Source organism: Caretta caretta, chromosome 3 (assembly GCF_965140235.1).
Source record: "Caretta caretta isolate rCarCar2 chromosome 3, rCarCar1.hap1, whole genome shotgun sequence".
NCBI lineage: Eukaryota > Metazoa > Chordata > Testudines > Cheloniidae > Caretta > Caretta caretta.
The window spans coordinates 32,673,844-32,701,626 of NC_134208.1; the positions used below are offsets into that span (position 1 = coordinate 32,673,844).

At 43.5% G+C, this 27,783-nt stretch overlaps 1 protein-coding gene across 2 annotated transcripts in view; it reads left to right on the forward strand.

Moving 5' to 3' along the window:
* Positions 1-27,783, forward strand: part of MBOAT2 (membrane bound glycerophospholipid O-acyltransferase 2) — a 217,767-nt gene that overhangs the window by 157,996 nt on the left and 31,988 nt on the right. For both annotated transcript variants that reach the window (XM_048845456.2, XM_075126425.1), the window contains exons 6-7: positions 6,976-7,030; positions 16,062-16,245. In XM_048845456.2, coding sequence (XP_048701413.1) covers positions 6,976-7,030; positions 16,062-16,245 — 239 coding nt within the window. The remainder of the gene's footprint in view (positions 1-6,975; positions 7,031-16,061; positions 16,246-27,783) is intronic.

Here is a 27,783-nt window from a genome sequence, read left to right on the forward strand (position 1 = left end):
CTTTACTAATGGAAAAACTCAGGCACAGAAGAGTGAAATGATTTGCCTAAAGTCACATAGCGGGTCTCTGCCAGACATGGGAATAGAAACCAGTTTTCCTGACTTTCAGACTAGTGCTCTGTGTTTATATCCGAACTATTCTGGGACCAGGATGATAATTCCTGATAATCAAGGTGGAAATGGCCCACCTTGATTATCGTACACATTGTAAAGAGAGTGGTCACTTTGGATGGGCTATTACCAGCAGGAGAGTGAGTTTGTGTGGGGGGGGGGGGGGGGGGAGGGTGAGAAAACCTGGATTTGTGCTGGAAATGGCCTAACTTGATTATCATACACGTTGTAAGGAGAGTGATCACTTTAGATAAGCTATTACCAGCAGGAGAGTGGGGTGGGAGGAGGTATTGTTTCATGGTCTCTGTGTATATAATGTCTTCTGCAGTTTCCACAGTATGCATCCGATGAAGTGAGCTGTAGCTCACAAAAGCTTATGCTCAAATAAATTGGTTAGTCTCTAAGGTGCCACAAGTACTCCTTTTCTTTTTGTGAATGAATAAGATCACATGGTACAAACATGAATGTTATATTAGGAGCCATGCAACGAACGGAAAAAGGCCAAAACAGGCAGTGTGTGGGAATTCATAACATTGTGAGACAGTATTTGTACTTCTGTGAGACATATGCACCACACTCCTATTAGCAGTGTTTGACTGCAAAAATAAGTGTGGTTGTTAAATATATTGCAATTTCTATATAACATACAAAATTGCACAATAAACCCAAACTCATCAGAAATGTGTAGGAGCTAAAGAGAAACAGAAGTGTGGACATGGATTTTAGATTTATTTATATTGCAATAGTGCATAGGAGCCCCAGTCATGGAACAGGACCCCATTGTGCTAAGCGCTGTGCAAATGCAGATTGAAAAACGAGTGTTACTGCCTTAGAGTTTACAGTCTAAGGCAAGAGAGAACTGGTGGATACAGACAAACAGATAGGGAAGCACAAAGAAACATGAGATGGTAGTGGTAATTGAGATAGGCAGCAGCCTCCACATAGCAACTGCCTAACTGGGAAGAGAAACTATTTGAGGTAAGTGGTAGGTCCTTTGTTTTGTCACTTGATCAAATGTGGGGATAGAACAGACCAGGAGTGCATGAGTAGGGGAGGTAAGCTCAAGACCACTGAAGTAGAGCTGTGTAAATAGTTTGCATAGATCAGGGAATTCATCTGAGAGCATGGTTATTAGCATGTGTTCCCTCCTGCTGCTGCTGTGTGGTGTGTGTTGGCTGGGAGGCACTTCCTGTCCCCTTCCTCCACCACAGATCTTTTTTCAGACTGAAGGAGATACTCGATGGCTCCCTGAAAGATTGTGACATGTAAGACGTGATTGGGGAGGAAAGGTCGTCTGACACTCCCTCAGCATGTAAAGAAGGTAGTGGATGGGGCTGCCAAACCCCATTAGGCCTGACTAGGGGAAAAGAGAAAACTCAGTAACCCTTCTGAAGACCAAAGATAACAGGGAAGTCCAGTGAGAGAGGGTGGGTGGAGGGATGTCTTTTTGAAGATGGAGGTGGGAATTCTTGAAGGGCTGTTGTATGTAGTATATCTGAGGAAATAGGCATCCTGCCCTATCAGTCATCCAGGCTATGATTAAGTCACTGCTAATAAATATACAGTTAAAGCCCTGTTTAACATGCATGGACTACCCCAAGAGGAGGTCCTTATAGCAGTGTGTTTATTTCCTTCTCATTTTGGTTTTGATTGTTGACTTGTTGCTCACTGTGTAATCAGGTTCATTCATTGACCAGCCGTAGCCTTTTTCCCCCCTTAGTGAGTCCTGTGCTGTACTAGCCCATTATGACAGACCTAGCTGCTGCTGCTGCTTTCTGTTGTTCTATCTTGAAGAAAAATGAGTCAGACCAAAAATACAGTATGTAATACTTCAGAGACCAATATTCTCATAAAAGCGTCTGACGTGTGTGTTTTTAAGGGTTCAATCTAAGGCAGTGGTTCTCAAACTTTTTTTCACGGACCACTTGACAATTGCTGAGGGTCTCGGTGGACCACTTAAGTCTTCCCAAACATTGTTTGTACCATTAGCTAACTGTTGTAAAATGCTTTGGATAAAAACGCTATATAAAAAATAATAATAAACTATTTTGTCCTACAAATAAAAGCACGCAATGTACATTTTACTATCAGTAGTCTTACCTTTTTAATGCAATGGATGTGCCCTCTCTCCCTCACTGCGGCAGCCCCCGAGCTGGGGCTGGGAAGGTGTGGGAGGGTCTCTTCCCCGCCACAGCAGCCACAGAGCTGAGGCTGGAAAGGAGGGCCATTTCTCCCCAGCAGCCACAGCCCTGGAGTTGGGGAAAGTTGCCTCTTTCTCTGGCCGCCGCAGCCCTGCATGTCCCAAATTCCCTCCATCCCCTCTTCTCACCCCACTGCCCCCTCCCACGTACCCCCTATTCTCCCCAAGGCCACCACCTCATCTTATTTGTGCATCTTCTCCAGGTCCAGGCACCTAATTAGTGGAGCCACGCCTGCATGGCTCCACTAATTAGGTGGGTGGCTCTTCATTTTCTCGTGTGTGGCCGCCCAGGCGTACACCTTTGAGGGAACTATCCATGGACCACCTGAATGGAGCTCACGGACCACAGTGTGAGAACCTCTGATCTAAGGGTTCAATTTTAAGGGTTCAGTCAGTTGCATACATACAAAATGGGAAGGAGTACTGTGGAAAGGGATCTGGGGGTCATGGTGGCCCACAAGCTAAATATTAGTCAACAGTGTAACAGTGTTGCAAAAAAAACATAATTATGGGATGTATTAGTAGGAGTATTGTAAGCAAGACACGAGAAGCAATTCTTCAGCTCTATTCCACGCTGATTAGGCCTCAACTTGAGTCAGGGCCATCCCTAGCCATTTTGATGCCCTACGCAGCCCGCCGGGACTGTGTGGGGCCCCAGGCCTCCTCGGGGGAGAAGGGGGAACTGGCCCCAGGCCTCCGGCGGGGGGAAACTGGCTCCTTCCTGCGGGAAGTGGAGTGACCTGGCTGGGACCGGCGCAGTTGGGAGCCAGGGGAGCAGAGCAGGCTGGGGCCGGGTCGCTCTACTTACCGCCACCAGTGAGTGCAGGGAGCCCAACCCCTGCTGCAGTACTCAGGGGAAGGGCTGGCTGGAGTGGGGGCAGGACTGCGGTGGAGCAGGGGCTGGAGCAGCATGCAACTGCATAGGGCACCAGGAAATTTGGTGCCCCGAATTTCCTGGTGCCTTACGCAGCTGCGTATTTTGCGTATGGGTTGGGATGGCCCTGACTGGAGTGATGTGTCGAGTTCTGGGCACCACATTTCAGGAAATTAGAGAAATTAGTGGACAAATTAGAGAAAGTCCAGAGAAGAACAACAAAAATGATTAAAGGTCTAGAAAACATGACCTATGAGGGAAGATTGAAAAAAATGTGTTTGTTTAGTCTGGAGAAGAGAAGACTGAGACGGGACCTGATAACAGTTTTCAAATACATAAAAGGTTTTTACAAGGAGGAGGGAGAAAAATTGTTCTTCTTAACCTCTGAGGATAGGACAAGAAGCAATGGGCTTAAATTGCAGCAAGGGTGGCTTAGGTGGGACATTAGGAAAAACTTCCTAACTGTCAGAGTTCTTAAGCACTGGAATAAATTGCCTAGGGAGGTTGTGGAATCTCCATTATTAGGGATTTTTAAGAACAGGTTGGAAAAACACCTGTCAAGGATAGTCTAGATAATATTTAGTCCTGCCTTGAGTGCAGGGACTGGACTAGATGACCTCTTGAGGTCCCTTCCAGTTCTATGATTCTATAACCGTACAGGCTACTCTCTTATGTACATACGATAGGTACTATAAGTATAAAAGTCTTTCCACATCAAATTTTTGTTTTGGTTTGGTTGTGGTGAATTCAAATTAGGTTCAGTTCCTTGTGTGGGATTGGAAGTCACTTTTGAAAGTTCAGAGTCACTTTTGAAAGTTCACTCCTCCTATGGCTGTGTTCCAGTGTGGGTCTGTGTGATACAGCACCTGTGTCTCTGCTGAAGTGTCGGGACAGAGGTGAGGTGAGATTGTGATGGTGGGAAAGAGGTGGTGCCACCTGGCTGGTTCCCCTGTTTAGTGGTGATGTGAGGTCTGTGGGATGCCATCTACTCCTTTCAGCTCTTCATTTGGATGTTGGAAGAAGTGACTTTGGCAGCTTCCCATTCCAGTGTGAAGGGTCAGGACCAAGATAAGCAATTCTCACAGGTCTGCTTAGAAGAAAGAAATGGGGCTGTGAGAGGCTGCCCCAGTCGTGGTCTCTGCTTCATCAGAGATTGGTGGTGGAATTCACTATGCGTATAAGTGGTTGTAAAGACCCTACTTTAAATAAAACCGAAGTAAGGCATAGTCACTACAGACCTGTTCTTAGAACCCCTGCTCCTAGAGTCTCATGGAGACAACAGAATTTGATCTTTCATTTTAAAAAAATAAGTGTCCAGCTCTCATAATTTCAAAGAAGAGTTTGAAAATGTGAACTAAGTTTGTTATGCAACAATATCTGTCTGAGTCTGCAGACAGTCTGAGCTCGCAGCCCAGAGATTTGTGAACTGCCCTAGCTTCTTAGTGGGATGTTAACGCCAAGATCCATTACTCAAGGAGCCTCCTGCCAACATCACCAGTAAAGGGCACCATGCGTGGCAGGAGGGTATGAGCACTCATACAGATATACGTTGGCTGCTGAGGTAGGATTAGAGGGTCCCTGAATTGCCGACTCTGCTTCTTCAAAGGGCTGGGGACACCTGTTGTTGCTCCTAAAAGAGATTAAATGGATCTATGATGCTGCCTGTCTCACTGCCACTTTAAGTTGGAGTGAGACCATAGTGCAAGGGTGGTACTGCACTAGGCCCCGGTCATGGTGTATCTAGGGCTCAGGATTGCCTTAATCGGTCTCTGACTGTAACAATTTTGTGCTTCAAATGTGTAATAAATAGCAGTCTTGAGCAGTGTAATAGCATGATAATGTACTTCTGGATGTGGATCAAAGTTTAGGTCTGATCTCTCTGGTTAGCAAGATTTTTGAGGAACTGAGAAACTATAAAAAAGAAAAGGAGTACTTGTGGCACCTTACAGACTAACAAATTTATTTCAGCATAAGCTTTCGTGAGCTACAGCTCACTTCATCGGATGCTCACGAAAGCTTATGCTCAAATAAATTTGTTAGTCTGTATCCGCAAAAAGAAAAGAAGTACTTGTGGCACCTTAGAGACTAACAAATTTATTTGAGCATAAGCTTTCGTGAGCATCCGATGAAGTGAGCTGTAGCTCACGAAAGCTTATGCTCAAATAAATTTGTTAGTCTGTAAGGTGCCACAAGTACTCCTTTTCTTTTTGCGGATACAGATTAACACAGCTGCTACTCCAAAACCTGAGAAACTACATTGGATCACCAAGGAGTGACAGATGTGGCAGTTTCCTGCAGTATTTTTGGGAGGCCTTATTGAATTACGTTTAAGTGTGTTATGGGGCCCATTGTATTAAATCTGTGGTTTTCAACTGTTTTTAATTTGCAACCCCTAAAAAATTTTGCATGGAGGTGCAGACCCCTTTGGAAATCTTAGACAACATCTACGGACCCCTAGGGATCCATAGACCACAGGTTAAAACCCACTGTTCTATGGTAACAACACCCTTTCATGGATTCCTTAGACATAGTCTGCAGACACTGACCCCCCTGGGGTCCACAGACCATAGGTTGAAAACCACTGTATTCAATGAATAGTTTATGTATGATTGTGGGCCAGGATTGTGCGTAACTTCTCTTTGGGGAGGGATGGGCTGTGAACCCTGGGAAGTGTTATGAAATTCAAAGGACTATATTGAACAATGTGCTAGACAAGAATGGACTTTTGGGACTAACAGCGGCAAATGGTTTGCTTGGGGAATCTCTAAGGGGAGGTGAATGCAAATTCCCCATTTCCAGTTATGTAAAACCCAACCTTTTGAAGGTACACCGTGAAAAGGGGACCATTGTCTACTGATTACATGTTCCCAGCATTTCAAGATCAAAAGCTCAAGCTGTAATAAAAGAAAGACTAGCCTATGCATAGGTGGACTAATTCTGAGCTAAGGCTGTTATGAACTTGTAACCACAGAAAAACCCCGGTGTGAGGGTTGAAGGACTGACTCATACCAGAGCCCTTTTTGGAGTTGTGGGAGGGATGATCTCTGGTAAACTTAATAGCATGAGTGTAGGTTCTTTTATTGTTTTTAATATGTTTACTCTGTAATGTTTTCACCGTAAGAATAAAGAAGCTCGCTTAGAAAAGAGCTGCATGGTAACTTGTAACTGCAGGCCCTTATAGAGAAAGCAAAGTGCAGATGCTGGCCTGTTTAGGCAGTCTGGCTTGCTGGGAATATCATGATGTGGGCAGGAAACGGTGCAGCCTGGTAAGCTCCCGGTCAGGAGGCAGAGGAACGTGGGTGTCTGCCTAAGAGAGCAGAGGTGCTGGAGCAGTTTTAAGAGGGGAGGGGAGGGATAGCTCAGTGGTTTGAGCATTGGCCTGCTAAACCCAGGGTTGTGAGTTCAATCCTTGAGGGGGCCGTTTAGGGATCTGGAGCAAAAATTGGGGATTGGTCCTGCTTCAAGCACGGGGTTGGACTAGATGACCTCCTGAGGTCCCTTCCAATCCTAACCTTCTATGAATCTATGAAAGAGTGGGAGTGCTGATGATGGAAACTATGTATGTGGCGTTTGTTATTATTACTTCAAGCAGCACCCCTAATTTCAGCTCTACTACAAAAGAGCTGATGGCTGGGCAGCCGGGAGTATATAGTGGGTGCCCGCGAGGGACCACAAAAGGGGGGGGGGGGTGGAATACAGGTACAGTTGCCCTAAACTGTGACACAAGTTAACCCCATTCTCTCTGGTAAAGAAATGATTAACTAGTGCTTATTTCCTCCCTCTTCTACAGGAATGTTTCGAAAGGAAGAAGAATTGACCCCATCACAGAGATGCTTGGCTGTAAGGTAGGCTTTCTTATGCTTATGAGTCTAGTTTCTGTTTTGGATGCTTTGCATGGATTATGAAGACTTTGTAGCTCTGATGCAGCTGATACATAAGATGTCCAGTTATCTAAAGCTGGCTCTGGTTTAGATTGCATGTACAGTATATTTGTAATTTAATTTCATGTGGGTTTTTTTGCACTTGGAAGATATCTACTGAAATAGACCTTACATTTTACTTACGGGGCTTTTACTAAAACAGACAATTTCTCATTAAAGTTTTTTTTCTTGATAATGAAGAATAAAAGCATGTACTCTATTGTCAGTGATTGGTAATTGCATAGTACATGTGAGTTACAGCCATCAAAGAAACAAAATGCTTTTCTCTGATTTCTCTTTTACGACTTTTAGTTTGATTCTTTCCCTCCTTTCTTTATTTGGAAGACTTTTTAATAGATGTCAGTACCCTAGTTTATGCCACAGTGTCTGTCCAATCAAAGAAGTACACAAGTGCTTTGGATTACTCTATTTGACAGTGTAGTTATAGCTTTTGAAGGATTTAAGTATCTAACATCTGAAGTCTAGACCATTTTTGTGGTGGACAAATCAGCTAAGTGGAGAATTTTTGCTCTTCAGAAATCATTTTCTTTTTAGTACCTGTTATTTCAGAAGTCTTAATGGCATGAAGATAATTGGACTAAAAAACCCCCAGCAACTTTAAAAAAAATTAATTTCAAATTCCTTACTATTTCCCTCACACAAAATGAAATGAGACAAGAGAAATCCTATTGTTATAGCATTGTGGGAAGATGAGTCTTGGAACACTAAAAGGAAGGAGGGCATTCTATTGCAGCATATTCATGCTGACCACATTTGTCATTAGAATGGAGTATAAAACTTCTTCAAATGCTAGCACATGTCCATTCCAATGTAGGTGTGTTCATGCCCTGAGCCCAGTTGCCAGAAATTTTTCTCTCAGTGGTACCCGTTGGGGTGGCTTGGGTGCCCTCTGATGCCACACACTCATAGCGCCGGTTTAAAGGGACCAGCCAACCCCGCGACCCCTCAGTTCCTTCTTACTAGCCATGACGGTTGCTGAAACTGTGCTTCTTGCTACAGCAAACCTTCTGAGTGGACTTCATTTTTCTGATAGTTTTTATAGTTAGTAGTTGTAAATACTGTAGTTAATTAGTCTTCGTTAGTATAGTTTGTGTTTCTCTGTTCGTTAGCAGAATTTCATCTGTACTCGGTGCTAAGTCATGCCTTGGTCATCAGACTTCCAGCCTTGTGCCTCCTGTAACAAGGCTATGCCCCTGAGCGACCAGCTTTCTAGTTGCCTAAAGTGCTTGGGTGAGACTCACGTCGGGGATCATCGTCAGATTTGCAGGGACTTTAAACCTCATATGAAGAAGGGAGGCCAGGTTGAAGTTCCTGCTGATAGAGGTGGTGCTGAGACCTTCCTCCGAGCCAGTCGGACTTGGCACCAAGCACCTTGGTGTCGGTGAGGAGCACTCCTTTCACCAGGCAAGATTTCTAGCACCGTTCACCATCCCCAGTGCTGAGGAAGAGGCATGAGAAACTGAGGGGATGTTCCCTGATGCCAAAGGCCAGGCACAGGGAGCAGAGCAGAGTTCGACCTGAGTCAGGCCACTCCTCTGCCTCAGCATCACAGCAGTCAGCACCATAGAGTCTAGTACCGGATGAACCATTAGCACCTGAGGGACAGTGTGATACGCGCGCTATTGCAGTGCCATCCACGCCGGAGGCATTTGCTGCAGCCAGAGACCAGCTATTGCTGTCGGTACTGGCATCACCGGCAGTACAGGAGTCGGTTGTATTGGTGCTGGAAGGCAGGAGGGAGCACATGGCCCCTAATTACGGTTTGGTTCCAGGGCCCACTGTACCAGCTAATGGGAAACTGACCACGCTGGCCCAAATGCAGGCTTTCCCACCTTGGCACTCGTCTCCAGCACTGGTGGGAACTGCACTTCCCTGGTCACTGGAGGGAGGCTCATTGTTGCTGGAATCAGAGGTTGAGTCAACACTCCTCTCGTCCGAGGAGCCACCCCCGCTATTCTTTCAGTCATACCTATCCTGCCATGGACCTGGGCACAGTAATGCCATTGAGTGCTTGGCCTAATGGGCCATGACCCTTTTGGAACCAGTGGACCCTATTCGAGACACTCTTATTCGGTGGCCTCCAAGAAAAGGGCACCTCCATCTCATTGGGCAGCATCTGACCAGGATTCCAGTACCAAACCCAGTGCCAACTTTCAGGAACCAGCTTTGGGGGATCCTGTCAGCACAGAGGGAGAAGAGGAGTGCCCTCAGCCAGTGCTGGCCTCCTCTCCAGACAAGGCTATGTTGGGGAGGGCGTGTCGCCTTACCACTATGATTATAAGGCACACCAGAATTTACTGATGAGGGTGGCCTTAAATTTGTGCTTACAGGTGGAGGTAGTAAAGGAGTCCTCCCATAGTCAGGTTGACATTCTGACCATGGCAGGTCCGTCAAAAGTAGCCCTGTCTCTCTGTGAAAGCCTCTTTGCAAACCCCCATATCTCTTCCCCCTACGTCAAAGAGAGCCAAGAGGAAATACTTTGTTCTTTCCCAGGGTTATGAGTTCCTGTACACTCTTTCCCATCCAGCCCCCAGGATCTCTGTTGGAATCTGCTGCCAATGAAAGGGAAAGGCAGTGTCTGCATGGTGAAACACCTAAAGCAAAGGACTCCAAAAAGTTGGACTTATTCAGTAGAAAAGTCTACGCTACTGGGGGTCTGCAGCTCAGGACTGCTAACCAGCAGGTGCTTCTGTGCAGATGTGACTTAAACATGTGTGACTCCATGTTGATGTTCAGAGATTTGCTGCTGCAAGAGGCCAGGCTGGAGTACTTCTTGCTGGTAGATATGGGGAAATGCATAACGAGGGCTTCCCCGCAAGCTGCCTTAGATGTAGCAGATTTGGCGGTCAGGTCCAGGCTTCCACAGTAGCCAAGCATAGGAGTTTATGGCTACTGTCCTCCAGCCTCCTGCAGGAGTTTCCAGGAAACCCTCCAAGACCTTTCCTTCTAGGGAGCTTAGCTCTTTTCGGAGCAGACCGACGTGAAACTTCATGGACTGATGGACTCCAGAGTGACCCTTATGTCCCTGGGATTGTATACCCTAGCAACTTCTAGGAAGCACTACAGACCTCAGCAGTCCTCCCAGTCTTCCACCCCATGGCCCCATCAAGACCCACAGAGGAAAAGGAGCAGGGGCTTTAGGAATAGATCACCACCCCCTTCTACCTCAGAGTCAATGTCTGTCCCATCCAGACACCCAGGAGGCTCCAAAAAGGCCTTTTGATGGGATGCTCGAGGATGCTGTACCAGGTTCCATGCTTCTGGATTCTGTTTTCCCTTTATTTGCAGACTGCCTATCCCACTTCATCTGTGCATAGTCTCTTGTATCACTACAGACCATTGGGTGCTGAACATGGTGGAAGTGGGATATATTCTCCAATTCATTTCTACCCCTCCTTCACACCCTCCCTCCCTGTCCCTCTTCAGGGACCCCTCTCAAGAGCAACTTCTGGCTGAGAAAGTTCAATGTCTTCTTCAGGTGGGAGTGGTGAAAGAGGGTCCACAAAATCTAATGGAGAAGAGGTTCTACTCCCATTATTTCTTAATCCCAAAAGCCAAGGGCGGTCTCAGACCTATTCTAGACCTGTGCCAGTTTAACAGGTATCTCAAGAAATTAAAGCTCCTCATAGTCTCCCTGGCTTCTATTATTCCCTCCCTGGATCCCGGGGATTGGTATGCTGCCCTCGATTTAAGAGACGCTCACTTCCATATATCGATCTTCCAAGGCCACAGAAGGTTCTTTACATTCGTCATGAACCACACGCACTACCAATTCATGATACTCCCATTCGGCCTGTCAGCAGCTCCACAGGTTTTTACAAAATGTATGGGTGTAATGGCGCCCTTCCTGAGGAGGTGAGGGGTGCAAGTTTACCCGTACCTGGATGACTGGCTAGTCAGAGGCCGGTCTAGGGATCAGGTAAAGTCCAGCATCCTCCTCATCCAGTCGACATTCCAGGCCCTGGGCTTGCTAATAATTGTACAGAAGTCTACCCTCACTCCACTACAGAGGATAGAGTTTATTGTGGTGGTGCTTGATTCTACCCAGGCCAGACCTTTCCTCCCAGATAGTCAGTTTCAGACAATCACATTCCTGATAGTACACCTCAAGGGCCACCCAATTACAACAGCCCTGGACTATCTGATGCTTTTGGGCCACATGGCTTTATGTACGTATGTAGTGCAGCATGCAAGACTACACCACTGATTCTTTCAGACATGACTGGCCTTGGTGTACTCACCAAACTGCCACCATCTGGACTCTGATCTCACAATACCTTCCCCGGTTCTCACCTCCCTCAACTAGTGGCTGGACCCGCTGGTGGTTTGTGTGGGCATTCCCCTTTCAGGGCCCCAACCATTGATATCCCTGATCTCAGACGCATCAGTGCTAGGCTGGGGAGCTCACCTGGCTCCCCTCAGGACTGAAGGCCTTTGGTCTCTGGAAGAGCTCTCACTAAAAAGTCAGAGAGCTTAGGGCAGTTCACCTGGCCTATCAGACATTCCTGCCTCACATTATGGGGAAGAGCTTGTTGGTTCTTACAGACAACACTGCAGCCATGTTCTATCTCAACAGGCAGGGAGGAGCTTGCTCTGCCCCCCCCCCCCCCCCATGTCGAGAAGCAGTTCAGCTATGTGAATGCTGCATGGCTCACTCAATCCACCTCGAGGCTTCTCACCTTTCAGGAATGCAGAACAAGTGGGCAAATCACTGAAGCAGGTCTTTCTCCAGTCATACAAGTGGTCCCTTCACCTGGACGTTGCAAGAGACTTTTTCCAGCAGTCGGGGACTCCCTGGGTAGGTCTGTTTGCAACCAGGTACAGCAGGAAGTGTCACCAGTTCTGCTCCCTACGAGGTCTCAGCCTGGGATTGCTCACGGATGTCTTCCTACTCCTGTGGACAGGTCACCTATATTACGCTTTCCCTCCTATCCCACTCATGCACAAGTTTCTGCTCAAGATCAGCTGGGACTGGGCATGGGTCATTCTAATATCTCCAGCTTGGCCACATCAGCATTGGTTAGCCACACTGCTAGGATTCTCCATGGTGACTATGATCCTGTTTTCTCTACATCTGGACCTGATCTCTCAGCATCATGGTCATCTGCTCCACGCGACAGCCTGGAATAAATGCCATGGCTAAATCCCAGAGAGCTGGCTTGCTCGGAGCAGGTTTGTTAGGTCCTATTGTTACTGTGATTCTAAAAACCAAAAGCTCTTGGTAACTATTACTCTTGATGAGGTAGTGGCAGGAAATAAATCACTGAAGACAACAGCCATCTGACCGATAGGTGGCTGGCACAAACAGTATAATACAAGAGTTCTTTCACTTAAAGCTGTGCTTTATTTTAGTCTCAAGCACTTACACACATTCGCAACAGGTTAGTAAGACACCCCCAAAATCAATAATTACTGAAGTCTGGAGGGCTCGTTGAGTGGTACAATGACAGCTGTCCAATTGGCCAGTTTTTCAGCTGCTGTTGGGGACCCTAAGCTGTGTCCATGAAGTGTCTCTGAAGAGTTCATCTCCCCCATATTTTCACTCATTATTTATTTGGGTTAGTGTAACAATAACATGTCAATAAAAAAAATCTTAAGCAAACAATTTCAAAGTTTAAGCAAGAGGTTTCCTCAAACCATTAATTAGACAGATGTGTATTTGCAGAATCCATATGTCTTGAGGACCCTGACAAATGCATCCCAAAGGGCAGATATAGATAAGTTTCCTGTTTTTCTAAAACACATACCTCAGCAATTTCAACAGAGATCTTATCAGAAAGGACACAGGGCCCTCTCCCGTCCTGGCTTCTTGCTAGATATGGTAAAGCCTGCTAAGACCTGCTGATTTAGCTGCTTTTGGCAATAAGCGTGACAATCAATATTCCAGTTATTGATAGTGGTCCAGGCATTTTGCTGGTCTGCTAAAATCTCCCTGTACACTAGTAGGTAGCAGGAAGCCATCCACCAGGGCTACTTAACTTTCAAAGTGGAAGCAGTTCTCCATCTGGGCTTCCCAACACAGAGTCTCGCCCATGCAGTCATCACTTCAGGACATTCTCGAGTTCTTGTTACACCTGAAACAGGAAGGTTTAGCGATCGCCTCAATCAAGGTTCACCTTGCAGTAATATCTGTTTTCTCAAGGGCCTAGAAAGACTGTATCCCCAAGTGCAAGAACCTGTCCCTCCATGGGACCTAAACCCGATCTTATCAACGTATGAGTCCCTGATTTGAACCTTTGGCAATGTGACCCTTGTTATACCTTTCATGGAAGGTGGCTTTCTTAGTGGCCATTGCTTCTGCTAGAATGGTCTCAGAGATCTGCACCCACGCATCAGAACCTCCGTACACAGTTTTCTTTAAGGACAAGGTGCAGCTACACCTCACCCTAGTTTCCTCCCAAAGGTGGTTTCCCAGTTTCATAGCAATCAGACAACCTTCCTACCCGTTTTCTGTCTGAGACCACATGCAAATAGAGAATTACAGCAGCTTCACTCATTGGATGTTAGACATGCCCTAGCATTCTACATAGAAAGTACCAAACCATTCCATAAATCCACCCAATTGTTCATCGCGATAGCTGACAGGATGAGGTCTTCTCATCTCTGGTCAGAAAATTTAGTCTTGGATTACATTGTGCATTTGCACGTGTTATGAGCAGATGGTGTTCCACCGCCAGCTATCCTGACTGCCCACTCCACGAGAGCACAAGCATCATCAGCTGCACTCTTTGCTCACATCCCTGCGCAGGACATTCGCAGAGCAGCGACTTGGTCATCAGTGCATATGTTCTCTTTTTAGTACGCCAACAGTCTAGGGATGATGCCAGATTCGTTTGAGCTGTTCTGCAGTCAGCGTGTCCGTGAGCTCCAATCCCACATTCTGTGCAACTGCTTGGGAGTCACCTACAGTGGAATGGGCGTGTACAAGCACTCGAAGAAGAAAAAACGGTTACTAACCTTCCTTCCTGTTGTTCTTTGAAGTGTGTTGCACATGTCCATTCCATGACCCACCCCCCTCTATGTCAGAGTTGCCCGGAAAGAAGAAACTGGTGGTGCAGGGTCACTGGGCCCTTTATCCTGGCACTATGAGCATAAGCACCAGAGGGCGCCCAAGCTGCCCTGATGGGTAGCATCGAGGGAAAAATTTCCATTGACTGTGCTTGGGGCACACACACACCTACGGTGGAGTGGACGTGTGCAGTACATCTCGAAAAACAGTAACGAAAAGATTAGTAGCTTTTTTTTTAACTCTTTCTGGTACCTGTTCTGAGATTGAGGCCAGGGGAAGATCCTCAGCTGCATCTTCTGTAAAAGAAGAGTATGCTGTATTATGTTTAAACTCTTCAGAATTCTCTGTTTTGATCAGCTGACTACTCCAACTCTTGAGTTATGCACTAAGGGAATTTGAACTAGTTAAAAATATAGAGATTACTTTTCTGTGGCATAAATGAAATAGTAGCAGGTGGAAAACTGTCTTTGGGAAATTTGGTCACGGATTCCAGTGAGAACTGAACTGCAGGTGACAGTGCGTCTCCTTTTGGATAAGGTTTTAGTGTTCCTATCTTACCTTCGTTGGTGATAGCTATACCATGATTGCTGTAAGAATAATTTAAAAATATGTAGATTGTGTGTGTGCATGAAGTTAATTAAGTTGGGAATTGAATTTTAGTCTAAATGCAAGATGTTCTGCCACCTAAACTCTAGTAGACCAAGAAGTCAACATATCCTGGTGTTTACTACACTGGAAAAATCATACTGATGAAGTATATAGGGAAAGTGTGATGTAGTACATTCATTTGAATGCATTGATTTTAGGCTTCCTGTTATCATAAATTTGAATCCTGATTGAACTGAAATCTTCAGAATGACTTGAGTGTGGAGTAGAAATCATTCTCAGCACTTTTTAAGTTACTGAAAGATTACGTTAGCAGTTCTTAGGGAAAGTAGTTGGTATATAGTGTGATTTTCAAAAACTGAATAAGGGAACATCACAATTCTTTTTGATACTCATTTTATTATCACTGAAATAATGGTTCAGTGACTACTACTGAAGAATTGAGTGCCTCCCTTCTCTTTTAAAAAAAAAAATCAGGGGAGAAATAAATATCAACTTACAGAATGGGAGGACCTATAATTTATGTGAGGTGTTGACATTTATGCTTGTAACTATGTCCTTTCGAAAAGAAATCCCAAGTGGGGGTTTTACAGGCAGTTCTTATTTATTTAAATATCATTTTTGCACCATCTATTAGGACATGCAGGTAGAAAATGTACTCCTTTATTCAATATTTTTCTATTCTTCATGTCACTTCCATAAGATAAACCATTTGGAATTCTTTGTCAATTTCAGAAATTTTTACCACAATTTTGACAGAGGACCAAAGCTGTTCTATTTTTTTAAGTATGCTTTTTTGTCTGTATTATTGTACTTAGGGTGGTGCGGAAGGGTGTATGTGTGCCTGTACATATACATACGTATATACTATATGTATATATATAAAAAACCTGTGCTACCATGAAAGATCCTTCAGTCTCTCACTCCAGTGAACTTCAGTTGATAGTACCCTAGAGACAAACTGAATTTAGACTGACAAGAGCCCTTTATCTAATTGCACAGATATATTATATCACTGATTTTTAAGCAAAGTTTCTCATTGATCACAGTGGGGAGATCTACTTAAAAACTGATGGTATGATTTTGGGCTTTGAGAAAGTCCCTGTGGGTAGGCAAATCAGTCTGGAAACGCTCAGTATAGACTGATGAAGAAACGTTCATTTATATTTTAAATTGTAGTTATAAAATGTAACTAGACTGCTTCACTGTATGTGTTTTTATTGGAATTAGAATAAGTAATAAAATAAATGATTATTCCTACAGTGGACTGTTTTAAAAGCATAGAGTACCTCTCACAAGTTGCTTGTCTTTGAATTACAGACGCATGCCAAGTCTACTGGAGTATTTAAGTTACAACTGTAATTTCATGGGTATCCTGGCAGGCCCATTATGCTCTTATAAAGACTATATTACTTTCATTGAAGGCAGATCATACCAACTGACACAATCTGATGCAAATGGGAAAGAAGATGTAAAATATGAACAAACAGATCCCTCACCAAATGTAAGAATTATGATTTTTTGCAGTGCTGCTATATATATATATATAGTCATTGCATGAAAAGCTTGGTTTGCATTATTCATTTACAGGCATAACTTCTCAGATATATCTGGAGTTTATTCAATGGAACAGTTCTCTCTTTAAAAAAAAAAAAAAAAAAAAGTCTTTTTTCCTGAAAGGTAGGTGTTCTGCATAGATTCCCACTGTTGGGTCTTCTGAACAAAAGAAAATAATCTTGGAGCTGTCTAATAAGCTTATATGGTAAAATACCACCTTCAGATGAAGCAGTTCATGTGCACTTCCTTACAAGCATATTAGTCTGTATGAAATGCTTCTGAAAATGAGCTGGAAATAATGGGAAAAACTGCGCGCATTTTGTCCATGGAAATTGAATGGAATATTTTATAATCTACTTCAAAGTCTCTTAATTTTTTTTGTTAGCTTCTTTCTGTATTTCAGGCTAAAACTGCACATTTACATGTAACAAGCCTCTCTGATCAGGTCTTTCTTAGGGGAGAGAGAGCTTTAACATGTTTATAGGAACTTTTTCCAGTCTTAATTTTTTTTCATTTCTTTATTCAAATGAAGGACAAGTAAACAGATTGTTTGTTGTACAGACGCAATACCAGTGACATACTTGTAATCATTATCATACCACACTGCACCCAGAATCCATGCACATTAGGGTATGCTAATTTTATTTGCTCCCTTATCAGAGTGGAGGTCCAGACACATATGAATGAAACGCCTGTTGATCGTCTGTTGCAAAAGATGCACATATGATTTGAATTAAAACCAATGACTACTGACATTTTGTACATTACCCTTTTTAAAAACTGATCCGTTTCACATTAAGGATGCTAAACATATTTTTCCATCCTCCTACACATGAATTGGTCTGACTATATATATGTACACATTTGAATTTTAGTCCAAGATACAGTTATCACCTCAAACAGATAACAGACTTAAGTTATTGTGAAAGAACTGGAGATCTCCAAATATATTGCCTCCCCAAATCCACCTCCAACTTACCTTTTCCCTGCTTAACTTTGAATCTTATTTCTGAGCAGGTAGTTGGGAAGTGAGGGTGAGGCCTGTGTGCTTGCCTGATGTAGATATGCTTGTGCATATGCCTCAAAGTGATACTAAACTTTACCACATAAACTTGCTAGTACGCTCTCAAGCATCTGAAGGTCACAAGGCCAATATATGTGTGAATCTATAAAGAAGTCTACCCTCAAAATACTCTAGCTGCAGGTAAGCAATTTCCCTTAAATTGTGTTGCTCATACAGTGCTTGATTTTTTTATTTATTTTTACTTTTTTGTAATTTATGCTGCATTAGCTTTTTGACATTAAGATTAAGATAAACTGTCTGTGCTCCTGATACTTCATGTCCCAACTGGTGTTAGACAAATTTGGCTGCATTTTATAACACCAGTGAGTATTGCGTGCTTTTGAAAAAAATGTGGATTATATATTTGTTTACTGCATTTGCTGTATCAATTACAACCTTGATTGTTTTGTTATGACTCATGTTCCAATCCTGTTATATTACTAAAACACTTAGCTAAAGATATTTTCTTAGATTCTCATATTAATTTTATTTTTTAAAGAAAAACAAATTAGGTAACTCATCAAAATAAGAAACTTAATGAGGATCAGCAAATGTTAATATCTTAGATGAAAGAATCTTTCAGCTAAATTTACTATAAGCTTCTTTTCATGTCAAATTTTATTTCTATAACATCAAATATTCATGCCAATCTCCTCCTGTACACTTGTGTTAAGTGCATGACATGAATCTAGTCTAGTATTTTACTGTGTTAATTGCATGTTAACTGAATCTAGTCAACATTTTTAAATGATTTATTTCATATCTCCCTCCTGTTATGCCTTTTTACAAGCTATCATTTGTTGGTGCTCAAAGTGGTGTCAACAGTCAGAAATTAATATCTATCTTCGTAAGTTTACTTTTATTATAGCTATTAGTTATCCTTAAAATACAGGATTCCTGTGGAAAAAAGTCCCCCTGCTTTGGCTTTTTCTTAGACTGACTATTTTTAGATGTTGAAGCTCTTGCTAATTGCCTGTAGTTTTTAACTAACTGATTGTTTAGTAATCTCACATGTAGTAAGCTTTGTTATAGTTCATTAGTTTACTGAATGAATTTTTGTTTGTGTATCACTCAAGAAGATTTAAACCCGAATCCATTCCAATAGAAGTCTAAAAGTTTGCCTGGAAGTTTTAATTGCTTAAGGCCTGATCCAAAACTCAGTGAAGTCAGCAAGATTCTTCCTATAGACATCAGTGGGCTTTGGATCAAGCCCTAGGTGCTGAAAGGATAACAAGATTGCCCAACAGAATTTTTTTGTCAGGCTTGGTGATCTCATTTTTCCAAATTCATAATGAAATAGAATTGTGAGATCCCGCTTGGTTGGTCTTGTTACTTAATATGACAGTTATCAGTCGGGTACTGGAGCCGTAAAGACCATAGCAAACTGAAACTTTGTGGAGATCAGGGCCAAGGACTACAAAATTGACTTGAATGACTGAACATCTTTCAAGTATGATATTGATACTTATGTAATGTTGTGTCACCATGAAGCTATGGCAGTGTCTGACCAGCAAATACGGTCTCTTAAACTGCTTTGTATTTGGGTAACGAATAGATCAGATAAATGTTTTTAGATAAGGGTATTTCTGGTTTATGCTGAAAAAAAGCAGCTTTCCTGTTATATAGAGACTTTTTAAAGTGGAAGGTTTGACAAACATTTGTAAATGGCAGAAGCTAATAGCAACATCTCATCAGCCCTCCTCTAAATCAGAATTATAAGTTTTAGAAAGGACTTTACTTGTTATATGCTTTGACAGGCTACCTGGATAACATGAACTGGTTATTCTGATACTCTTAAGTGAAGTCACATTTTTCAAAAGCACACTTATATAGGAAATTGAGTTGCAGCTTTTGTGATCTTGGGTGAGGGTCAATATTCTTCTCACACAAACTAATTCAAAATCTATATGCTATGAGTTAACCTCAGATTCTGTTAGAGGCAGGGACTGTCTGCTCCTGTGTTTGTAAAGTGCTAGAATAATGGGTCACTGAACCTGACTGGGGATCTCTGGGGTTTACTGTCATACAAATAATACATAAGAACAATAATGAAACAGTATTATTAACATAAAAATCAACATAATAAGCAAAAACATAATAAAATTATGACAAGTTGTCTTCTTACTGAGACATTTATCCTAAAACGTACAGTGTAAATAAATATTTACATAAATATACAGTGTAATAAAATATTTAAACAGAATAATTTTTGGACACATTATTTTCTCACAGTTGTAGACCAAAATCACCAGCTTCCTAGTTTTTGGTTTGGATTTTAAGAAGTGAACTTAGTTCCAGCAAAACTCCCAATGTTATCTACATTTCACATTAGACAGCATCTACTACATAGCAGTCACATCTTAAAATAGGAACTTTTGTTTTCCTTGAAGGAGTCACTATACTTCTTCTATGACAAGGATTCCCCACTCATCCAGAAGAAAAAAAGTTAAAATTCTCCATAGAGAAACCAAGTATTGCTTAGAGTAAGAAAGATAGAGTCCAGCCTATAAGAGAGAAAAATATTCATTTGATTTGAGAAGTAAGATTACTTAGCTCAGAAGGATGTTGAAGCTTAATTAATGTTGTGAGAGCACTTTGAGATCTTGAATGAAAAACACTATACAAATGTAAAGGATTAATATTGTTACCAATTCATAAATTATAGCTACTGTCTCTTACAGTAAAGAGTGAATGCCCGTTTTTCAATTATAGATTGGATTTTCAAAGTTAAGTGATCACAACTGTCCATAAATTTGTGTGAGTACAAATGCCTTGGATTTGTGCCCATGTATTTGCACTAACTGTGTGCACATGCAAATAAATGGTTTGTGTGTAGAGATTAGGTATTTGTTTATGTAAATTACACATGTACCAACATTTGTGAGTAACTTGTGGAAATTCAGCCCTTTGTTTACATCCCCAGAGAACAAGGGATTAATGCTGTTCAGCTTTTCCCTTCCCTTGAACAGGAACTCAGGGGAAGGACTAGAAGAGTGGCTGAATGGGAGACAATGGGAAGAATACTTTTGGGAAATTAAGGCTCCTCACCGAGAAGTCTCAGGATGGAGTTGAACATTAAAAAGGTTTTTTTCCTGCTTACTTTCTGATAATTATTTTACTTTCGTGATAAACACCAACCCTTGAGGAAGAAACCTTGCTGACTCCAACTGCTTTTCTGCTGAATTATCCAAGCAGTTTATTTAATTCTGTTGAATCATTTCATTATCTTGCTTTAAAACCTCTTTTGAGACAATTCTCTCACACAGTTCTGTGATATGTAAAAGTCACTAACCACACCCCCTCAGTGCTCCCTCTGCTTACCATCTCCCTCACCACCAGAAAGCGCAAGAGCTCATGTGAAACACTTAATGTTTATGCAGATATGCCAATATCTTCAGTAATCTAATCTTAAATCTTTGACAACATGAAGGATGTAAGAGTCACTTAGAGGAAAGGGGTCACATGGCAGTTTTGCAGGTTTGGGTACTTAACATTTTTTTAAGGATTATAAATTTGAAATATTGAAAGTCTGAAGTATTTAACCGGTATTCTTGGCCACTGTTCTACATAGGTTTTTATACTACCTTCATCACCATGGTATCTGAGCTTACCTTCCAGTAGCACATTAAGCAACATAACTAATTTCTGACACATTTGTTCTTTCATCCTCTCCCCAGAAGGAGGTGTATGCGTGCAGTGGAATGTATTGTTTTGGTAGGGTTTTTTATTATTATTATTATTATTATTATTATAATTATATAAACATACCTGTTGCTATGTGTTTTTGTTAAAGAAAACAAGGTGGCTTGTAGTTGGAGTGAAAGGTAGTGAGGTTTGTGAAGTTCCTTAATTCCTGGGGGAGTTCATAACACAGTCTTGGACAGTCCTGGAGAAGGTTTTGTCTCCCACATAGACAAGCTTTACTTTTATTGTTGAGAGTTCCATCGCTCCACAGGAGCAAAGTTGTCATTCATGGTCTTTGACCTGGTGGTTATGTGGCCTTTTAGGTATCCTGGACCCAAGCCATGGAGCGTTTTGAAGATAAGGACCAAGACCTTGAAATTGATTCTAAATTCAGTGGGAAGCCAGTGTAGAGAATGGAGGACAGATATGATTTGTTCACAAATATTTGAGTAGCCTGTTTTGCACTGCAACATTTTGTAGTTGTTGGAGTTTTCTGAGTGCTGGCGGTTTCAGGCCCTAGTATGTAGCACTGCTGTAGGCCAGCCAAAAAGTGAAGAAGGCATCAATAACTGAGGCTCAGTCTTTGTTCACCAGGATGGGAAGGAGACTCCTAGCCAACCAGTGCTTAGAGTCAGTGAGGAGTCCAAGCGTACTCCTAGACTACAGACTGAATTGACCAATGGTGGATGTGAACATTCTGCCAAAGGACACAGCATCATGGCTGAAAATTCTTCAAAATACTTTCCTTTCTGCCCACCATCACCTCAGCTTTCCTTTGGCCAACTGTTCTTCATTCATGAGCTGGTCTCATTCAAGCACGGCCATCTTGGTTGTAGTGGTGCAATCACATGTGGTTAAGGGAAGGTAGAGTGGTGTGTCATCTGCATATTGGTGACACTGGAGTCCATGTTGTCTGACCAGTTCAGCTAGTGGTTGCATATAGATCTTGGAAAGGACCAGAGAGAGAATTGATCCTTGTAGAACTCTACAGATGAGGGGGTCTAGTAATGGAGGTGCAGTTTCCTGTCACTACTTGTTGGATATGCCTGTAGGAAGAACCCAAATAATTTTAGTGCATCACCTTGGATCCCTGCCACCTGTCAGATGATACAGCCATATCTCATGGTCAAAAATATGAAGCACTGCTTCCGTCTGTTGACAGGAGGAGATATCCATCAGTGCCACTAAAGCAATTTCATTTTCATGTCCTGGCCTGAATCCAGAATGCATCATGTCTAGAATGTTAGCTTCAGTTATATCTGCTTGTAGTTAGACTTTTGCTAGCTATGAGCTTGTAAGGAATCAGAAGTTTGACACTGGTTGGGAATTGGGTAGGACTGAAGTATCCATGATGGGTTTCTTCAGTGTTGGTCAGGTTTCTGCTTGTTTGAAAGAGGAAGAGAAGATTCCTTCTCTGAATGATGCACTGACCTCATGGCAGAGGAGACTTTAAGGAGGGTTTTGCAGAGGTTTGCAGATGTTTACAGGGAGCTCATCCCATGTATTAGGAGCAGCATAGGAAGGAGCATGAAAGTACTTATTTGAAAACGTAGTAAATGCGTGAAGGCCAGCTGGCAAGAACAGGAGCAGCAGTCAGCATCTCAGTAGTGTATAAGATATGAATAGGTAGGGCTAGGCCATGAAGGACCTTAAAAGCAAAGATTAGTAGTGTATTTAATATGCTAAAGAAGAGGTGGGCAAACTACAGCCCGCGGGCCACATCCAGCCCATGGGACCATCCTGCCTGGCCCTTGAGCTCCTGGCCGGGGAGGCTAGTCCTCGGCCCCTCCCTCGCAGCCTCAGGTTGCCATGCCATCAGCACTCTGGGCGGCATGTCTGGCTCCTGCCGGGCGGCACAGTGGTGCAGCTGCTAGTCCTGTCACTCTGAGTGACATGGTAAGGGGGCGTGGAGCGGGGGGTTGGATAAGGGGCAGGGGTCCCAGGGGGCAGTCAGGGAGCAGGGGGCGGTTGGATGGGGTGGCGTTTCTGGGGGGGTGGTCAGGGGATGGGAACGGGGGGGGGGGGTTGTTGAATAGGCATGGGAGTCCCCAGGGGCCTGTCCGGCAGCGGGGGTGTAGATAGGGGTCAGAGCAGTCAGGGGACACGGAGCTGGGGGGGTTGGATGGGGGTAGGGTCCCGGGGGGGGGGGGCGGTCAGGGGACAAGGAGCAAGGGGGGTTGGATGGGTCGGGGGTTCTGAGGTAGGCAGTCAGGGGGCAGGGGCCAGGCTGTTTGGGGAGGCACAGCCTTCCCTACCGGGCCCTGCATACACAGTTTCGTAACCCTGATGTGGCCCTCAGGACAAAATGTTTGCTCACCCCTGTGCTAAAGGGTGGAGAACACAGAGAGGGTGATGTGGTAAAAACAACAAGCCAGGAAAATACTTGCAGCAGCATTTTGAATGGATATGTATGGGACAAAATGGGATGTGTCAAAGCCAGAGAGTAGGATGCAGTAGTTGAGATGAGTGCTTGGGAGAAGAGATCTAGCTATGTGGTCAGAAAGGAAAGGCTAGATCTTAGAGATATTAGTTAAGAAATACAGAATTCATACATGACCTGGATATGAGGCTCTAGAAGAGACCAAAATGAATAGAATGCCCAGATTACATGCCTGAGTGACAGGCAGGGTTGGGGTGATATCCATGGGGTCTGAGAGGGAGGGAGTGGTGACTGTTTTGGAGTGGGAGGAAAGATTAAGAGCTCTGTTCTGCTCATGTTGAACGTAACAATGACATACCCTAAAATCTCTCTTTCTGAGATTTCCTTGTGTATGTCCACCCTGCCCATGTTACAGCGCGGCTGTGGCCGCGTCACAGCACTGCTGCAACAGCATTGACAGTTTAGATACGCTTCATCATGTGGGGGAGAATCTCCCCCACATAAAAAACCCCACCCTGAATGAGCGGTGGTAGGTTCATCAGCGGGAGTGCAGCTCCTGGCAATTAAGCACTGTCTGCACTGGTGCTTTTCAGCGCTAAAACTTTTGTTGCTCAGGGGTGTGTTTTTTTCACACCCGTGAATGACAGAAGTTTTAGCACTGAAAGTGACAGTGTAGACACAGCCTTAGTCTGGGCAGAAGGAGATAGGTCCAGAGTAGAGAGAGAGAGATCTGAGAGAGATATAAGCATAGAGTTGATAGTTGAAATGTTTGCAGATGAGACTGCCTAGAGATGAAGTGCAGATGGACAAGAAGAGGGGGGCAAGAATGGAGAAATATGGAACCTCCTAGAAAGTTGGAGGGTGGATGAAAAGGATCCTTCTAGTGAAAGGAGAGATTAGAGGAGAGAGTAGGAGGATGAGCAGAAAAGGACAGGATCCGGGAAGACAACATTTCATGAAGAGCCTGGTCAACTGTGTCAAAGACAGACGACAACTTGAGGAGGAAGAGGGTGGAGCACCTATTCGTCTTTAAGTGGCTGCACACATGTATTCCATTCAGAGATGTCTATGCCCAGGGTGCCAGAGCCAGAGAGTTTTCTGAAGCTGCACATTTTGGGGCAGCGCACATCCCCTGCACCTCCTTGTGGCCCCTCCTGAAAGTTATATAAAGGCACTGCCACCTTGTTCCCCTTCAGTTTCTTCTCTCACCACCCATGGCCTGAATCAGAGCTCCCCGGTAGTTTACCTTAGTCTTTTTTTTAAATGTGCAATCAGCATGTTCAGCTCTCCTCTTTTCCTGTGAATAACTAGTTAGCAGTTAGTACCCAGTAGTTAGGCTTCTTTTATTGTTTTAATATTTTTTTAGTTAGTTAATAATTAGTTTTTGGTGCGAGGCACTGTTGGCATGCAGCGGTCACTGGGCTTTAAGTACTACCCATCATATGAAGTGTTTATTCCAGTAGTAACACCCACCCACTCACATGCCGCCTTTTGTGACTCGACAAGGGACACATTAAAAAGAGAGGTGAAGTATCTGCCATTCTTTCAAGAAAAGAATGCAGATTTCCAGGGATCTGCACCTCAAGCAATACCTTCTGGAACAGACTATGAGACCCACCTCAGCTCCAGGGCATTTGACTGAATGCTTTGCCTTCTGCAAACACTAGGCCAGAGGGACTGCAGTGGTGTCATGCCAGACCCCTGGTTTCACACTCTTCTCAGAGAAAAAAGGGGTTGGGCTTCCTCGGCAGGGCTTCCTCAAAGGAGGACCCATTAAACAGACCAAAGAAGCATTCTTTTTTTTTCAAAGGACTCAGAACCTCACCAGCACTCCTTACGTACTCATGGTAGAGGTGGGCCATTGACCTGTGTCTCCCAGTACTACAGAGGGAAGATACTGGTACCATGCTGTTGACTCCGGTACCATCTGTGAGACAGCTATTGAGTCCAGTACCAACAGACACTGTTTCAGCACCAGCATTATGAGTACTGATGACCTCACAAGCTTATGAGGCTGCAAAGGCCATTGCATTGGTAGCGCCTCCTGCTCTTCCCGTCCTGTCCCAATCTTTGGCTCAGATACAGAGACTGAGAGTTGTACCAGAGTCAGTACCTGCTAAGCAATACAATAAAGTCTTGATCCTGGCACCTATGCACACCAGTTGGAACTGGTATGATCTTCTGCCTCTGCACCTGTGGCCTCAGTACCATGATACTGAGATGGTAGTCAGAATGGCCACTGACCATAGCTTACCCTTTGTCACTGACTACAAAAATATTTCCTGGTATCAAGTCTCAATGCAATATCCTCCACATCTTGGAGCACATTTGTGGTACGACTACCATGCCAGCATTGGTTCTGATACTGACCTCTTCACAATGGACTACAGATAAATCAGATCACCTAAGGCCTCATCAGGATTGACATACTTGATGCCTATTGATCATTATTCAGGTGGCTCCTCATAGTTGGGTTCAGAGTATCCACCATTGACATCCCTACCGAGGCACGGTTGGTCTAGCAAGTCTTCTACACCACTCCCAGAAGGAGAGCATTGGTACAGGGAACAGGACCATTCATATGCTGGTCCCCAATGTCTTGATCACTGGTCCACTCAAAAGGGACTATTTGCTATGCACCTTCCAAAGCCAGAACTGATTCAGGATGAATCAGAGGAGCTGGTTCTGCCACAAGTGATCTGTCATCTTCCTTGCCTCCTGACTCAGTGACCCCGGATGACTCCTCTCCAGTTCTGGAGGATTTTAAATCTTATTGGATCTGCTGAGGAGAATGGCTGCGGCTTTGGGTATGCAGGTTGAGCTTGTGCAAGAGAATACTCACAAGGTTTTGGACATTCTCCAGGCGGTGGCCCCTGGACGGGTAGCCCGTCCTATTAATGAGGCTCTTTTAGAACCTGCAAAGACCTTATGTCACACACCAGCCTCCTTAGCTCTTGCAGCTAAGTGCATAGACAAATGATACCATGTCCCAGTGCAAGGCTTCAAGTGTTTTTATTCCCATACTGCCCCAAATTCCGATGTGGTCCCTGCTGCCAATGAGAGGTCACATGATAGAATCATAGACATGTAGTGCCAGAAGGGACTTTGAGAGGTTATCAAGTGCAGCCCTCTGTGCTGAGGCAGGACCAAGTAAACCTAGACCATCCCTTCCAGGTGTTTTGTTCAAGCCTTTCATAGAAACCTCCAATTATGGGGATTCCACAACCTCCCTTGGAAGCCTGATCCAGGGCTTAATTACCCTTATAGTTAAAAAGCTTCCCTAATATCTAATCTTAATGTCCCTTGCTGCAGTTTGTCCTACTTTCAGTGGACATGGAGAACAATTGATCCATGTCCTCTTTATAGCAGACCTTAAAGTACTTGAAGATTGTCATCAGGTCCTCCTTTAGTCTTCCTTTCTCAAGACTAAACATGGTTTTAACCTTCCCTCATAGGTCTGGTTTTCTAAACGTTTTATAATTTTTGTTGCCCTCCTCTGGACTCTCTCCAGTTTGTCCACTTTTTTCCTAAAGTTTGGAGCCTAGAACTGGACACAGCTGTACAGCTGAGTTCTCATAGTGCCAAGTAGAGTGGGACAGTTACCTCCCTTGTCTTACATATGATACTCCTGTTAATACGCTCCAGAATGATATTAGTTTTTTTTGCAACTGCATCACATTGTTAACTCATATTCAATTTGTGATCCACTATAACCCCCAGATCTTTTTCAGCATTTCTACCACCAGCCCAGTTAGTCCCCATTTTGTAGATGAGCATTTGATTTTTCCTTCCTAAGTACTTTACACTTATCTTTATTTTTCATCTTGTTGATTTCATAGCAATTTCTCCAATTTGTCAAGGTCATTTTAAATTCTAATCCTGCCTCCAACCTCCAGCTTGGTGTCTTCTGCAAATTTTATAAAAACACACTGCTCCATTATCCAAGTCATTAATGAAAATATTGACTTGTAGTGGATCCATGACTGACCCCCGGAGGAATCCCACTAAATGCACGCTCCCATTTTGATAGTGAACCATTAATAACTACTCTTTTAGTACAGTCTTTCAACCAGTTGTACATCCACCTTATAGTAATTTCATTTAGACCATATTTCCCTATTTTTCTTATGAGAATGTCATGTAGGATTGTATCAAAAACCTTACTAAAAATCAAGATATATCATGTCTGCTGCTACCTCCTGTCCATTAGTAACCCTGTCAAAAAAGGAAATTAGGTTGGTTTGGCATGATTTGTTTTTGATAAATCCTTTGGCTATTCCTTATGACCCTATTATCCTCTAGTTGCTTACAAACTGATTAGTTAATAATTTGGGGAGGGGAGATTCAAATCATCTCCC